Source organism: Exophiala viscosa (assembly GCF_022695815.1).
Source record: "Exophiala viscosa unplaced genomic scaffold EDD37scaffold_3, whole genome shotgun sequence".
In the NCBI taxonomy this organism is placed as follows: Eukaryota; Fungi; Ascomycota; class Eurotiomycetes; order Chaetothyriales; family Herpotrichiellaceae; genus Exophiala; species Exophiala viscosa.
Window position 1 is genome coordinate 1,848,209 of NW_026944355.1, and position 15,859 is coordinate 1,864,067.

General features: G+C 50.3%; 5 protein-coding genes across 5 annotated transcripts; 2 read left to right on the forward strand and 3 right to left on the reverse strand.

Annotated features, from left to right (window-relative positions):
* Positions 1 to 56: 56 nt before the first annotated feature.
* Positions 57 to 3,680, reverse strand: EDD37DRAFT_561902 (uncharacterized protein; the record flags this gene model as incomplete). The annotated part of the gene is made up of 2 exons (XM_062813893.1): positions 57 to 1,528; positions 1,673 to 3,680. 2 exons carry the CDS (start codon positions 3,678 to 3,680, stop codon positions 57 to 59), a joined length of 3,480 nt encoding a protein of 1,159 aa, XP_062672163.1.
* A 1,271-nt stretch (positions 3,681 to 4,951) lies between these two features.
* EDD37DRAFT_561935 (protein vts1) lies at positions 4,952 to 6,815 on the forward strand (the record flags this gene model as incomplete). Its single annotated transcript, XM_062813895.1, has 2 exons — positions 4,952 to 6,718; positions 6,771 to 6,815. 2 exons carry the CDS (start codon positions 4,952 to 4,954, stop codon positions 6,813 to 6,815), a joined length of 1,812 nt encoding a protein of 603 aa, XP_062672164.1.
* A 130-nt stretch (positions 6,816 to 6,945) lies between these two features.
* Positions 6,946 to 8,016, forward strand: EDD37DRAFT_337755 (uncharacterized protein). The gene is made up of 2 exons (XM_062811652.1): positions 6,946 to 7,290; positions 7,340 to 8,016. The coding sequence occupies exons 1-2, from the start codon at positions 7,216 to 7,218 to the stop codon at positions 7,664 to 7,666; spliced, it is 402 nt and encodes a 133-aa protein (XP_062672165.1). The 5' UTR covers positions 6,946 to 7,215; the 3' UTR covers positions 7,667 to 8,016.
* A 350-nt stretch (positions 8,017 to 8,366) lies between these two features.
* Positions 8,367 to 10,909, reverse strand: EDD37DRAFT_607851 (uncharacterized protein; the record flags this gene model as incomplete). The annotated part of the gene is made up of 2 exons (XM_062815002.1): positions 8,367 to 10,481; positions 10,532 to 10,909. The coding sequence occupies 2 exons, from the start codon at positions 10,907 to 10,909 to the stop codon at positions 8,367 to 8,369; spliced, it is 2,493 nt and encodes an 830-aa protein (XP_062672166.1).
* A 2,727-nt stretch (positions 10,910 to 13,636) lies between these two features.
* EDD37DRAFT_657084 (hsp70-like protein) lies at positions 13,637 to 15,719 on the reverse strand (the record flags this gene model as incomplete). The annotated part of the gene is made up of 2 exons (XM_062818876.1): positions 13,637 to 15,640; positions 15,693 to 15,719. 2 exons carry the CDS (start codon positions 15,717 to 15,719, stop codon positions 13,637 to 13,639), a joined length of 2,031 nt encoding a protein of 676 aa, XP_062672167.1.
* Between the last annotated feature and the right edge of the window lie 140 nt (positions 15,720 to 15,859).

The window sequence follows — 15,859 nt, forward strand, 5'->3', positions numbered from 1 at the left end:
TTAAACAGTCGAAGGACTGTGGGTGGTGTACATAAAATAGGTTTGCAGACTTCCCGTCAAACGACGAGATACTTTTCCGTGACTTCTCTGGCCATGATGGCATTGCCGCTCAATGCATAGATCGTTTGGATCGCATACGCCGCTTCCATGGTGTAATCAGCAGATTCACCAATAGAGAGCATCTTTTCGTACGATCTGATGGCCAGATCCGACATGCCCAACATATGCCAGCACCGAGCGCGATTGTATTCGATCTCTCGCTCGATGACCGCCAGCAACTCACTGTCGTCTTTTGCCTGGGCCCACTCGCGCCTCGCGTCAGCATACTCTTCGAAGAAAGCCCATCCTTGCAATAAGTACATATGTCGGTTGTCAATCTGTCGCTTCAGCAATTCATGCATGTAACTCAGTGCAATGCTGAGCAAGACGACAGGATTCTTGGGGGCCAAAGAATGCGCACGAAACAAGTACGACAACGCAGATGGGAAACTCCCACCAGCATAGAGAATATGAGCATATAGCGTCAGCAGCACGGCATCCATCTCTTCGGGAGTGCTAATGTCGCCGGCGAATTGACCATCACCGTCTTGCTGTAATTGGTACTTCGCAATGCGCATGAATTCTGGTACACCTCCAAAACCGTCAGGAGTGTAGTCTTCTGGCAAATTCGCATCGTGTGTCATGATCTGTCTGAACATGAACTTTTGCGCTGGACCAGTCCGAAAATGAGCATTAGACATCTGGTTTTCCTTTCCACCTTTGTCGCTGGCGTACGGGAAAAAGAAGTTCAGAGCGGCGAATAGTCGATAAGTGTCTGTACAGAACTTGTATGTCTGAATGAACCATCTCAGCACCACGTTGAACAGGGTGTTCGTGTCGCGCATTGCAATCGCACAGGTGAAGTAGGTGATGTAGATCTGCAGCATCGCTTTCTGGTCATTAGACCAAACCACACAATCCGATGCACCTTTGATGATGGTGTAGCATCGACGTTGTGCATCCGGGTCCGGGTCATTGGCCAGGAGTAATGCATATTCGAGAAAGACGTCAAGCCAATCCGAGAATGCGATTTCTCGGTACTCCTTTGGCATGGCCGACTCGACTGTTGGGATCGGAAAGTCTTGGTCAACCTGATCTGTATCTTGGTGCTGCTCCCATTTCTTGCGAGAATTGGCATTGCGAACCTCACGATCGTACATGGTAGACGCCTGATGAGCTTCTTTGGGGTAGAACGTGCGATTGGTTCTGAAGTCGATTATGAGTGAGTCTGCACAATCCATCCATGTGTTTCGAGCAATTTCGTCTCCAGTTCGCATATCCTCTGTGTTGTCGACGAGATCTTGGTACAGTCTGTTAATGGTTTCTGTACGGTGTGCATCTCTTTCCTCCGCTGTCATACGCTTCGGCTTGGGAAGAGGCGCTGGTCGAGCTTTTGCGACTCTTTTGACTGGCTCCTGCTTCTGTTCGGGTTCAGTAGCTGGAGTTGCATCTTCTTGCGTTTCGACACTTCGCTCCAGACTTTTCTGTGCTTCAGCATCTTGCTTTTGCTTCTTCTTTGCTTCAGCGTTCTGCTCTCGAATCTTCCTCGCTTCAGCTTTCTCTGCCCGTTTTCGCTCTCGTTCCTGCCGCCGCTTCCTCTTCGCATCAGCTTTTTCGTCCGCAACAGCACGACCTGCCTCAAGAGCTGCTGCTCTAGCTGCTTCTCGTGCCAAGGTCTTCTTCGTCTTCCAAGTTCTCTTCTTCGGTGGTTCCTGTAACTTGGCTTCAAGCTCATTGACTGGAGGAGCCACGGTCACCGTTCCTTGCATCTTGTATGCTGCTTTCAATGCCTTTTCAGCGCCTTCACGAGCCAATCTGTGTTCCTTTCGCTCATACTTGCGCTTGTCCGTCGTTGGCATCGTGTCCTCCACAATGCGAACCGCTTCTCGAGCATTTTCCATAGCCTGCTCCTTATCACCAAGGTCGGCATACATCTTTGACAGCTGAGTTCTGGCTTCGATACACTCATCGTCCACTGCTTTGGCCTCATCATAACAGTCCATGGCTTGTTCCTTATCTCCACAGAGATACGAGGTCTCGGCAATGAGGACCCAAAACTCACTATGCTCATAAGCTTTGATATCTTTCAATGTTTCCAGATACCGCAGTGCTTGGTTGTATTCCCCAGCATCATGCAATGCCTGGGCAACTTCGAGAAACAAATCAGGGTATTCAAAGACATTCGCTTCTTCATCTCTGGCATCTGGTTCAAGCCATTCAAAGTGTGCAAGAGCTTCTTCCAACATATTGTCCTGCTTCAGACGAAGTATGCCTAGTCGAGCGCGGAGCTCTAATGGAAGCCCAGTACCATACGCGTCGAGTGAATATTTGCCAGGGACGAATTGAGCAGCAAGACTTCTTCGCGGATCATCCTCGGAATCCCATTCTCTGTCGTCTTCCGTGTATTCGTCCCAGTAGGATTCATCTTGTCTGCCCAGAAGCCATCGCGACAATCTTTTCAGCGTCGACATGGCGTTTGACAATGCCAGGTCCGGAGGTTCCTCTTGTGCTAGTAATTGACCGTAGACGAGCACATCGGCCCACGTAAAGTCTTCCTCGCCCTCGAAACCATTTTCGCGGTAATAATCCAGTGTCTCCTCGTACATGGCCTTTGCCTTGTCGAGATCTCTCGTCTCAATACATATTTCAGCAAGCAGTCTCAAAACACTTGAGTTGCGAGGCATATGTTCGAGGATAGTCTCACAGTCCGTCGTTGCTTTTCTGTAATTTTGGATCTGTTTGCTTATTGTGGCACGTTTGAAACGAGCGTCGAAGTTCTTGGGATCGTTCCGCACGATACACGAATAGCAGTAACTGGCCTGCTGTAGTGCTCTCTGCTTGTCACCAGTTGCATGTTCCAGACATGCATGAGCCACTCTTTCCCACACGTCTGGATCTGTGGGAATACTGTGTGCACCAGTAAAGAGAGCAGCAATGGCCTTGTGATCTTCACCTCGTGTAAAGTAGATTTCGGACAGTAGCGAATGAGCTGCGTAAATTTCGGGGTTGATGGCGATAGCGCTGAGAATGAGATCGAGAGCATTTTCGGTATCCTGGTCAATGAAAGCATCATTGGCTTCTTTGTGTAGTTGATTGAACTCAGCACCAGGATCTATGGCATACCTGGGTCCCAGTTTCATTCCTTTACTCCACCCACCACGAGCGCCTGTTCCTTTTTTCTTCCTCCGTTTTCTTGGTTGTGTGTCTGCTGAGTTGGGGCGGCCTTTTCGTTTCTTCGTACCAGTGTCGGCATCGTCATCCGCATCTGTCTCTGATTCTGCCTCGGGTGTTTCGGCTCCAGGAAAATGTTCATCATCACTCGACTCCTCTGCTACGTCTGGAACATTGTTTGCTTGACGTGTTGTGCTTAACTCATGCAATTTCGAAGCCGGAAATGGCAGGCGATCATTTGACGCAGGCGTGACCGAACCGGCATTACGGCTGACATTTGGAGTATTCAGATTCAGTGGTTGAGATTGGGAAACACTCGGACTGGTAGGTCTTGCCAGGTTTTCCTCCTGACGAGATTCGTGCGTGGCAGTCGATCTTTGCTGCGGAAAGGAAACGTAATTAGGTGCCAACACTCGGGGATCAAATGGCTGATGTTTAGGAGGACCTTGAATCAATGGTGGACTATTCATGAAATTTGCCCAAGACATTGGCGATTGATAGTGAATTGGAGGTCTCGGGTATTGCTGCGCATATGGCGGCTGAGTAGGCATGTGTTCTGGTGGAATATCGTACTTGGAATGTGCCGGCCTATTGACATGTCGGTCGTTGAAATTGTCACTACTCAGTTGGCCTGACTGTGGAAAGATGTAAGGTTCGCTCTGCCTTAGATGTTGAACACTGTGCTGTGGTCTCTGAAATATCTGATTCACTTGTCCTGCATGCTGAGTATTCTGTTGTCCTGTCTGCATAGGCGGATTATTTGGCGGAGGGTAGCCTTGGGAGTAGTTTGGGTTCACCTGTCCGGGATGTTGATATGCATGATGCGGAGGATGGGGAGGCAATCCTTGCCTTGGGTGGCCATTCAAGGCACTGGAGACTTGTGCTTCAGAGGTCTGATCTGCCGTGGCTGGCGGAAGTGGAGTATCAGGAAGTGTGGTATTGTGAGGGTTGTCCATATTGGATTGTCAACCTCCGCTGTCGAAATGTTGCCCGTCCGGATCTGATTTACTGTGCATGAAGATGAGGTTGTCGGGCTAGGATCGACTGTCCTACGTTCGCTGTAGGGTATTTTGATGAAATAGGTTGGCCACGAGGCATACAAGTGATGAGTTTCCAGCTGAATGGATACAACACTATCCAATAAGACTGGAAAAGATGAATAGCGCCACACTGAGGCGCAGTTTAGGATGGAAAGATGAATGAATAGCGTTTCAACAATACGAACAAGATGCGACGTAGCATAAAAGTTGTGCTGATTTTGTCGACATGTGAAGGTAAAGTAAAGGTTTGTTCGTAAATGCAAATCAGGCGTCCTTCTGATTGATGGTTGATAGACACTTGACAGTCATCCCGAAGTTATGGAAGAAACCGAGCGTAGCGTTCGTGACCATCTTTTTTGGAGCCTTTGCTGCCCGGTTCATTCACCTTGGTTCCACTTTCTTCGCCAGTGTCTTATTTCAGCTCGCTGCGTGTGCTATATTTTCTGCATCTCCAAACTCCCTCCTCGAGAGGCTTCTCACATTATCCTCTCGGTTCGCCTTATTGTGCGTGTCTCTTCTAATCTCCACCGACGGCTCCTCGAGTGTCTGAGACACCTCGTGTGCCGCCCACGCCAAAACGATCACTACCCTTCAGCGCGTCCCTCGACTCTCCTTTCCGTCAATAGCCTTTTGGACTGGCTCCATTCGGCTTCTTTGTCAACAGGTTACATGATTTGAATCTGTCTGTGTGACATTTCGCCATGGCCAGCAATATTATTGGAAATAGAAACAGCACACCCGAGGCATCCAAGACCTCACTACGCCCGCCCACCTCGAGAACCATCGGCAGTTCAGGCACTCACACTTCGACCGTTCGTTCTTCCGCCGACATGTCCTTCACTTCGCCTCTCTCGGCGCGATCCATTCGCCCTGCCTCTGAAGTCCTGTACAATCAACAATCCCAGCAGGGAAGTTTGGATGACTCTAGCAGGTTGGGGGAACAATGGATCCAGGATATCGAACAATACGAGACAATGTTGGAAGAGATGGCTGCCGCGACATTGGATCAGGATTTCAAGGACGAGTTGAGTGCTATTGAGCAGTGGTTTCGAGTCCTCAGCGAGGCTGAACGCACGGCTGCTACGTATGCGCTGATTCAACAAACCACTCAAATGCAACAACGATTCTTCGCGCAGGTGCTCAACCAAATGTCCAAAAGCCATCCCATTTCTGGAGTTCTGTCTCCAGCCAACTTTGGAGAGAAAGATGCCATGTCAAGCCGGCTAAGCGATGCTATGTCGAAATTGAATGTCGATGACAGAAGGACATCAATGGGTCGTCCCCCAGTTTCGCCAGCAGGAAACAAGCGCAATTCAGGGTTGGACCAATCAACTATTCATGCCATGTTCCCCGATGCTGTTGCTGCCATTCAACAACAAAGGGCCGAATATGCACAGCAAACAGGCAATCCACCTCCGTCCAACCGAAACAGCACCGTCATTGGAGATCGCAGCTCACTAATCGCGCCTACGATATCTGCTCCCAGCAAGACGGACGCGATGAGCTGGCGCCAAGGTGGTGATCAGCCGCCCATTTCGCGACCAAAGTCGTCCTCAGGCCAACCACCCATGGGTCAATTCAGTCAACCTCAACCTACTCTTCGCTCTCCGCGTCCGTTGGGAACAGCGTCCGGCAACATTCAAAGTACGACATTGGCTGCACCCGAGCCAACCTTGGGCGATCTTCCGGCGCTTTCACCCTATAATGTAGGAAATCAAAGCTGGGCCTCGATGACAAATACACCCATGGTACCGAATTTCAATCAGACAGCTGCTCACAGCGACATGGTTGCCAATGCTACGGCCATGAAATTAGCCGCGCTGTCCACAGTGAACAATCGCATAGCTTTGGATGACGCAAAGAAGTACCGACGGGCCCGATCAAACGAACCACAACCAGCTCAGCCAATGACACCTGGAGTCACCTCGACGGGTATCCCAGGCATCAACACTATCATGGTCAATGATCAAGGTCAGATATTGAATGCTCAACAAGTTGCAGCAATCCAAGCTCAACAGATCGCAGCGGCGCAAGGTCGACGATCACGACCCAACTCTCCCGGTATTCCAGGCTTGCAGACTCCGCTAGGACAGACGACATTTGCTTCACCACAGCATAACGGATTCCTGGCTGCGTATGATGGTGCGCCAATCATGATGGGAGCAGGAATGTCGGGATTACTTCCTCAAATGGGTTCGTTTGGTGGAAATGAGGGATATCTGTCTGATCACTCGGAACTTGCTCGTGGTCGTTCTCCACGTGGTCGTCGCGGAAGTTCGAAGCCTCCCGAGGATCCCACGGACCCAAGTCTCTTGCAGGATATTCCATCATGGTTGAGGTCGTTGCGATTGCACAAGTACACCGACAACCTGAAAGATTTGAAGTGGGATGAACTCGTCCAACTGGATGATAAAGGATTGGAGAATCGTGGAGTGAATGCGCTGGGAGCGAGGAATAAAATGATCAAGGTAGGTCTACCCTCGCTCGACGAGACTCTGGAAGTATGCTAACGTCACGCAGGTCTTCGAACAAGTCCGAGAAGCTCAAGAGGAGGGGAAACTGTAACGGACAGCAAAGATTGAAGCTGGGTTCTTCGGTCTTGGATGTCAAACAACATACCTGGTGTTCTTGTGAGAGATCTTTACCAATTCGACATGTGTCGTGACGGCCTTACCATGTTCTTTCCCGACGAGCAAGCCACTGATGATGATTCTGGGAAATGTCTTTCCAATATAGCGTGTTTGTCCGAGATCATAAGCTCTCCATCATGACCGTAACTGTGGAATCGAATCAAAAGCACATTCTACTTTCAATGTCTTCCCCGCGATTTGTTCCTGCAGTGAGTGGAGCCGCGAGTCTCGGGTTGCCAAGTCCCAGCGCAAGTTCGTAGCAACTCCAATTCCAAGTCGACTGCAGTCTGTAGAGATACCTCGATACAGCACGTTTGATTGCGACAGACGAAGCCATGGCACCCTCACCACAAGAACTGTCCCTCCTTCTGGACCCTTTGGTTCCTGAATCCCTCACGCACAACACAAGAGTAAGTTTCTCGCGCACCTGAATCGCATCATCCGTACTGACGAGTGCAGACGCTCTCCAACATCCGCTCAATATCAGGTCTCCTCCTAGGTATTGCCGCAGGCATATTAGGTCTCGAATCATTATACGGCTTCGGCTTCTACCTCGCCTCGAATTTGCTACTATCAGGCCTGTTTTATTTCTTGCTCGCGGGCGCAAATCCGCAGAAGTACTTTGCTGGGTCGGCCGGGACGAGAGGCCTCAATAACGAGGAAGGAAAGGGCCGGAGTCAGGGTGCAGGCGCGTGGAGGGAGATATGGCTTGGTGGCGGGCTGTTTTCGGAGGCGTTGAGTGGGTTTGTCCTGGGGTGGGCGGGGGTGGGTGGTGTTATACGATGATGCGGCGAGCGGAGTGAGCTGAGTGAGAAGCCGGTTGGGCATTTGAGAGAAAGAGAAAGAGGACGGAGCTTGAGCAAGCTTTGGCGGAGACAATGAGAACAGTGCCATGCGGAGCTGGGTCTCCAATACTGCTGACTGCGTGCATATGGTCGTTTCAATGCCAATGCTGGAGTAAGGCATCGGAAGTCACATGCCGTAGAGGCTCACGTCAAAGAAAGGAGATACTGTGAGCATTTCGTCAATGCAATGGAACGCTCTGTAACGCCATTCCGATACGCAGTCATGGACGAGCACGCCTGAGCACGCCAAAATATTTGCCATGTCATGTCTGGCTGGAAGGAAAGGGTGAAGCTCGCATATCAACAAAAAACAATGATTTGCATACTCCCAGCATTATGTACCGTAACCCATACTCTGTACACTGTGACACATCGCATAATAAGACACTGACACTGAAACTGCTGCTATTTGGTCCCTCCAGCCTACCCTGACCGTGATCCCTCAGACAAAAAGGAAAACCAGCATTACCATGCGAACCATACTCATGAACAACCGTACAACCTAGTAACGCTCACTCCATAAGCAACTCACGTCAATTCGCGATACAGCCTCCCTTGCTCTTACTTCTCGTTCTTGGTCCGGGCCCGCTACTCTTACTTCTCGTTCTTCGGGAAGGTCCATCGTCCCCAGAAGGAGCCGTCTAAGCTCTCGTCTTCCTAAGCACTCGTCCACCGATCGACCGTCTCGGTTCACTCTTGGGCGTCTCCTTCTCAGTCTTCTCGTCTTTCTCCTTCTCGTCCTTGTCTTCATTTTCAACCTTGCCGTCCTGAGCATCCGAATCAACCGATTTTCTAGCCACACTCGACCGCCGACTCGGCCGTCTTGCACTGGACGGAGTGGTGGCTGGCACCGTCGCTGCTGTCATGACTGGCGACTGGAAAATTCGCTTTGACGCATTGACATCCTTATTCGCATCACCATCGACCACGATTGTCTCGGAATGATCCTCCGGCGACTCCGCCTCTGGTTGCTTCGACTCAGGTTTCTCCTCAGTCACAGCGTCTTTCTTCTCGTCCGCAACATCGGTCATCTGCACATCTTCGTCCTTGGCAACCTCCTTTGGTGCGACAGGAGCTTCCTTCTCTTGCGGCTTGGGTTCCTCTGCACGTGGAGCAGGTGGAGCAGGTGGAATAGTAACATTTTCCACCGCTTTGGATGTATCAGCCACGGAGATGGTGCTCGAATCCCGTTGATGAACAGTATTGGGTTGAGATGTTCGAGGCGCCGCAGCAACTCCATTCGACATAGGCTTTTCTGCCTCGCCAAAATCGCCCTGCAACTTCTTAGGCTCAGGCTCTTTCCTCACAGGTTCCGTCCTCGGAGGTTCAGTCCTAAAGCCAGGACCTAACCAGTTCGATCTGATCGCTGAAAAGGGATTTGGATTGATGGGAGATCGTTGTGGCTGTGGTGGTGGTTGCGGTGGCGGCACCTTCTTCTCATCTGCTGGTGCACCATTAGTGCTGGCTGACAGACTCTTCGGTACTGGTTCAGAAATCGTAGGACTTTCGGTCGGACTAGGTCTGTAGCCAGCAGGTCTCGCTTCCGGATCATAAGCACCTGGAGTATTCGTCTTCACAAAGGGTTTGGTCTCCAACGCCTCCTTAGTCTTGACCTTGATCTTATGGTTCTTTGGGTCGGCCATGGTACCACCAGATCCTCTTCCATGTTCACGCTCATAGTCTTCAACCTCTTTGACCGGTACACCATACCTTTCAAGTGCCTTATCGAGACTACCAATTGTTCCCTTAGGCTGTACGTGGTTCTTAACAATATGACACTGCAATCCGTGAACCGTACGCCAGTCGATGCGCCGACAATCATCATGATTGCACCGCAGATACATCTCGACGGCTTGTGCAGTTGGATTTTCCTGTGTCCCACCAAGACCATAAGAGGTCCAAATACCACGGTTCAGACTGTCGACTCGCTCGCAATGGTGATGTCTGTTTGCAAAAGCTTCCGACATTTGGTAGGGATGGGTTGTTGATGGTGTTCTCTTGCTAGTGCTCGACCCTGCTGGTGAGGCACTATTCGGTGCATTTCCGTACTGCTGGAAACGGCTGTCCAAACCTTGACTAGCTATTTGACTGGCAGGTGTCTCATTCGGATCCAGTTCTGTGGGCCTTGATATCGCAACATGAGAGGAAGGTGGTGTAGCAGTAGATCTGGGGTTAATTGTGGCAAAGCCTGAACCTGATGGTGGATTGACAGAGGCAAACCCAGAAGAAGTGGTCGGGGGTGGTCGCGTATCGTAACTAGACGAGGTCTGTCGTGCAGGATTAGTAGTGGGAGGCGTAGTAGCTGATGGTGTGCTCGAATATGGTCTGGGAGAAACCGTGTTGATACCCAATGGTGGTCGTTCAGGACCTGACTGACTCAACCCATTTGTGGCTGCAGTGGGTGACGGGGACGGTCCATGCGCGGACGGAGAAGGTCCATGTTGATATGGCCTAGAAAATGCGCCGGGATCTCGGTAAAACGAATATGGAGGAGCTGGTAGCGAGCTTTTTGGGGGCTGACTTGATGAATTTTGACCAGAAAGGCTGGATTGGGTTGAAGGTCTCGACTCGGTTTGAGATTGACCTGGAGGACCAACTTGATGTCGTTTGGCAGGTGGAGGAATAGTCGAGAGTGACGGACCTGTGGGAGACATCGCCGTTGAAGGTCGTGTTGAAGGGATAGTCTGCGAGGCGGGTTTCGGGGATTCTTCGGCTGGAAGTCCTCTTTTGAGACGCTTCAGACGGCGACGCAAATTCTATTCAGAGATTAACGGCTGTAGCAGAAGTCAGGTGGTTCTGATCTTACATCATCTTCCTCGTCAAAGTCACGGTCGAAGAATTGAGAAAACACTGCATTTTCCCTTCTGCGACGAGACTCGATCCTGGCATCTCGACGTTCGCGAGCCTGCAAAATAGCTGCCCACTTCTTGTCTTGAGCTTCACGTCTGCGGCGGATTTTCTCATCCTTGCGAACACGCTTCGCTTTGAGAAGGTCGTACTTTTTGATGTTGTGTGCTTCGACCCTTGCCAACTCGTTGAGACGAGCCTCGATAGCCTCGGGTGATTCCAAGGCATGTTTCGAAGGTGGTGGCGGTAGAGGAATTGGTGTTGTTATCGGACTAGCAAAGCTGGAACTATCCAAGCCAGCAGCAGAGACATCACTATCCGAAGACTCCGGATCCATGGTGTCGCGCACAGTAGGTGAACGTTGTGGTGGTGGTTGAAAAGCCCTCATGCCGTGATAGGGTGATTCCCATGATGAACGAGGCCGCTAAGACATGATTTGATTAGTGACGAGGTCATGAGTACCAAGCTGACAGTGAGATACCAATTACGATGAGGTGATGAAATGGTAAGCCCAAGGAAAGATAACCGGCAAGATACACAACAGATACCAGTGACCCAAAGAGAATAATGGATTGGGTGCAATCAACAAAATAAGTGGGTTGTGACTGAGATAGCGCCGCATTGGATGGTGAAATAGGGTAAAGGCTCTCTGGGTTAATTCGGGCCTAGATAAGCAAGACAGCCGAAATGTGGAGGCCAGTGCGTCTAACATGCCTTGCCCTAGATCGCATGGGCACGCGAATAGACGAAAAAGGCTGATCGAGTCGGCAATTCTGGATCACTTTGAAGTGGAGGTTGGTACGTTTTCCCTCGGTGGTGGTTTGACGTGTGACAGCTTTTGGAACTCCTGGTGCCCCAGCTTGCGCGTCTTGCTTTTCGTATGACCATAGTATGATGCAGCGCGGGTATGGTAGGGGATTTGCATGAGAACCAAACAGTAGAAAATTCAAACGTACCTCTGTCCCCAGGTCAGAGACCTTGCGCATATGGTCTGGTGATGGCCGCGAAAACATCTTCGTTGCGGCGATAGTCGAGTTTCAGAAAATAACATCGAGGATACGGCCTCGCAGTCAGAAACGAAGGAGTGGAAATCAAGAATGACAAAAGAGTGTCGCACAAGAAGTGATGTACAGGTTTTGGGGAGAGGGAGGGGGTGGTGAAGGGGGAGGATCAAAGTATATATCCAGAAAGACGCGATAAGCTGGAATAATGGCGGAAGGAGAAGGGAGGAGGGAGAAAGGGAAAATGTGGGATTGGTTGCGCGGCGTAAAAGGGTTGGTCTAGAGTGTCCTCTGTGTAGATGTCTCGCCGGCTGGGCACGGTATGGAAGGACTAGGCAGAGTGAATTGAGTAAAGCAAATAAAAAGGGAAAACGGTAAGTGGTCAATAAGACGGTGGATGCGCGCCCGAACACAAGAAGATGAACTGAATTGAACTGATGCGAATGCCCACAGGCAAAGAGGCGGGCGGGTTCTCGCTTGATGTGTGGCACTAAGACGCAGCCAATGATGAATACGCCGCCAACAACATCATCCCATTAACTTAACTAGCGAATCGTCGCAAGATTGATCGACTAAGCCTCCTACGACTTCTCTATCCCAAAGATTACGTTACAACCCTCGCCAACGATACGAGTTGCATATTCCGATGAGGAAGGTTGCACCCCTATGACTGTACTCCGTGCGAGGGTAGTATCTCTGGACTCTCAGACTCCAAACACTAACAAGAATACTCCAGTATTTATACGCATACCTAGGTAAAAATTCTGGGGCCAAGTATCGTCACACTCACACCGGGCAGCTGGTCAGGCCGCGCGCTAGAGAATGAAACAAGAGGCCTGCACAGTGCCAACCTGAGGTACGGGCTAGCTTTCCCCCAAGCCTACTGGTAGGTGGCAAAAAAACAAAATCCGGTATACAGTTTGCCTTTACCTAGGCCCGGTAGTAGTAGATGGAAGAATGCCTCAGGCACTGGTCAGCCTCAGTTTAAGCAATGATGTTGTATGGAAAACAGGCACACATCCATGGCTTTCTCTCGTCGTACCGCATAAATGTCAGTCAATCACGATAAATTTCCGGCCATCCAGAAGTTTCATTTCTTCAGTTCGTATGAGTATCAGCATGTCTTGCTCTCAAACACTCTGGTCGAGTATCTTTCCGATCTCGTCCTTTTTCGATCGTCACAAATGTGTCTTGTTTGTGACTATGATTTTTTACTAAACCCTGTTTGTGCAACCTAACAAGATCCAAAGCTATTCCTAATTCTTACCTATCCGGTGTCGATGCTTTACTGTCTGAGATCTGGGAAAGTCTCTCTTACCCCATCTACATCATCGGGAGGACGTTACACGAGTTGATCATGATCATGCAAGGACACAATTTCTTCCCCGCTCCAGGATTCATTCCCTCCAAGACCTTCCTATCCCGTCGTCCACCAATCTGTCATCATAATGATCATAGGATTCTTCACCCCTGGTCTGTGGCTGCCTGGGTCTATCGTCAGCGGAGCCCCCCTTTATTTATCCTTCATATCCGTCTGAAACCGAATGAAGACGCATACATGTACCCAGCCGCCACCTTAATACGGTGATTGCTTATTGCGCGCGGACTCCACTTACTGAATACTGATCAATGATGTATTATGCGCGTTACCCCTGGACTTCCACTGGTAACAGCCGGACACAGAAAACTTATGCATTGCACGAGAGGAGATTTTGTTTCTATTCAGACACGACACCGAACCCCGTCCTCCAGGTCTCTGGGCCAATAAGGGACACGAACACTGTCCAGACAATGCTAAATACACAAGGCCATCTTTCCTCTCTTTCAAACACACTCCACGTTTCATGAATGTGTTTGCAAAAAGTATGTCGAGATGTTTCATCCACATACCTCAATGGCCTTTCATCCATGCCGATCCCATACCATTTGTATCCCCATTACTCAAACAGCTCTGCATACATGGGAGAAGAAGGTTGACGGATCGGCCCACATGACCAATAAAAAAAGTTGAGTACAGGGGAATATCTCATTAAAATACAAGTCGCTTTTTGACCTCAACCAGTCTAAGGCTTCTGTTCGCCTCCTTGTTGAGATCCGGCATCGCCAGAAGGCGGTTGCTGTTGTTGTTGCTCCTCACGAGCCTTGTGCATCTTGTCGAACAATGTAAGAGCAGATCCTTGCAGCTCATCGATCTTGGCCTTCATCTCCTCGGCCGTGGCGGTACCTTCGCCGGACTGGTTCTTGGCAACATACTCACGCAGAGAAGCGATCTTCTCGCGGATGGTGTCGGCCTCAGCCTTGTCGAGCTTATCTTCGAACTCCTTGAGGGCCTTCTCGGTATCGTTCAAGACACTGTCGGCTCTGTTGGCGGCCTCAATAGCGGACTTGCGCTCCTTATCTTGGACACCGTACTTCTCGGCATCGTCAACCATGTTTTGGATTTCAGAGTCCGATAGACCAGATCCGGAAGCAATGGTGATAGATTGATCCTTGTTGGTAGACTTGTCCTTGGCGTGCACGTGAACAATCGAGTCGGCATCGATATCGAAGGTGACCTCAATTTGAGGAACACCACGGTGAGCAGGAGGGATTCCAACCAACTGGAAGTTACCAAGCAGCTTATTGTCGCGAACAAGCTCACGCTCACCCTGATAGACCTTGATTTCGACAGCAGTCTGGAAGTCGGCAGCAGTAGAGAAGACCTGGGATTTCTTGGTTGGGATAGTAGTGTTTCGGTTGATCAATCGGGTGAAGACACCACCGAGGGTCTCAATACCGAGGGACAGAGGAGTAACATCGAGCAGAAGAACATCCATCACTTCACCAGCAAGGACGGCACCCTGGATGGCGGCACCAATAGCGACAGCCTCGTCAGGGTTGACTGACTTGGCAGGGTCGCGACCAAAGATGCTCTTGACTGATTCAGCCACCTTGGGCATACGAGTCATACCACCGACCAGGATGACCTCCTGGATCTCCTTGGCCTGGAGGTTGGCATCCTTCAGGGCCTTGCGCACTGGGTCAATGGTTCTGGAGATGAGCGGGTCGACCAATTTCTCGAGTTGAGCCCGGGTCATCTTAGAGTTGATGTGCTTGGGACCTGAAGCGTCGGCAGTGATAAAAGGCAAGTTGATGTCGGTGTTTAATGAAGAGGACAACTCAATCTTGGCCTTCTCGGCAGCTTCACGGATACGTTGGATGGCCATGCGGTCGTTGGACAGATCAATGTTGGAGTCCTTCTTGAATTGCTGGACAATGTGTCGGACGAGAGAGATATCGAAATCTTCACCACCCAAGTGAGTGTCACCGTTGGTGGACTTCACCTCGAAAACACCCTTCTGGATTTCGAGGATGGAGATATCGAAAGTACCACCACCAAGATCGTAGACTGCGATAATGCGATCATCTTCCTTCTCGAGACCGTAAGCGAGCGCAGCTGCAGTAGGCTCGTTGACGACACGGAGAACGTTAAGACCGGCGATCTGACCAGCATCCTTGGTGGCTTGTCGCTGCATGTCGTTGAAGTAGGCTGGCACGGTGACGACACCGTTCTTGACGGGCTTGCCGAGGTAGGCCTCAGCAGTTTCCTTCATCTTTTGTAAAACCATACCACCAATCTGCGACGGCGAGTATTTTTGACCGCGGGCTTCAAGCCAGGCATCGCCGTTGGTATGTTGCACAATCTTGTAGGGAACCTCCTTCAAATCTCTTTGAACTTCAGGATCGGTGAATTTGCGGCCGATCAGACGTTTCGTGGCGAACAGAGTGTTTTCGGGATTCACCACCGCTTGTCGCTTGGCGGCAATACCAACAAGACGTTCGCCACCTTCAGTGAAAGCGACAACGGAGGGCGTCGTTCGTGTACCTTCTGCGTTTTCAATAATTCGGGGCGTCTTGCCCTCCATTATAGCCACGGCCGAGTTGGTGGTACCCAAATCAATACCAATAACTTGGCCCTTGACCTTTTCGGTGCCTTCGGGCGCGTCTGTGGAGGCATATCGAGAGATGATTGATGAGCGAGGTGCTCGAATCTGAGAGAGGCGAGAGATGGGACTTGAGCGCGGAACCTGTAGATGGTCAATGAGCATGTGAGCCATGAAGAAGCAGATCAGTACTTACAGCTCGGGACAACCTTGAAGAAATCATGATTGCCGATGTTGAGAAAAGACGACGATAGTAAAAAGACCAATGGAAACAAAAAGGAATCAATCAATTGATGGATGGATGAGTACGAGTGATATGGATATGCAGGAAAGGCGAATGTAAAAAAATGTTTCGCAGCAGAA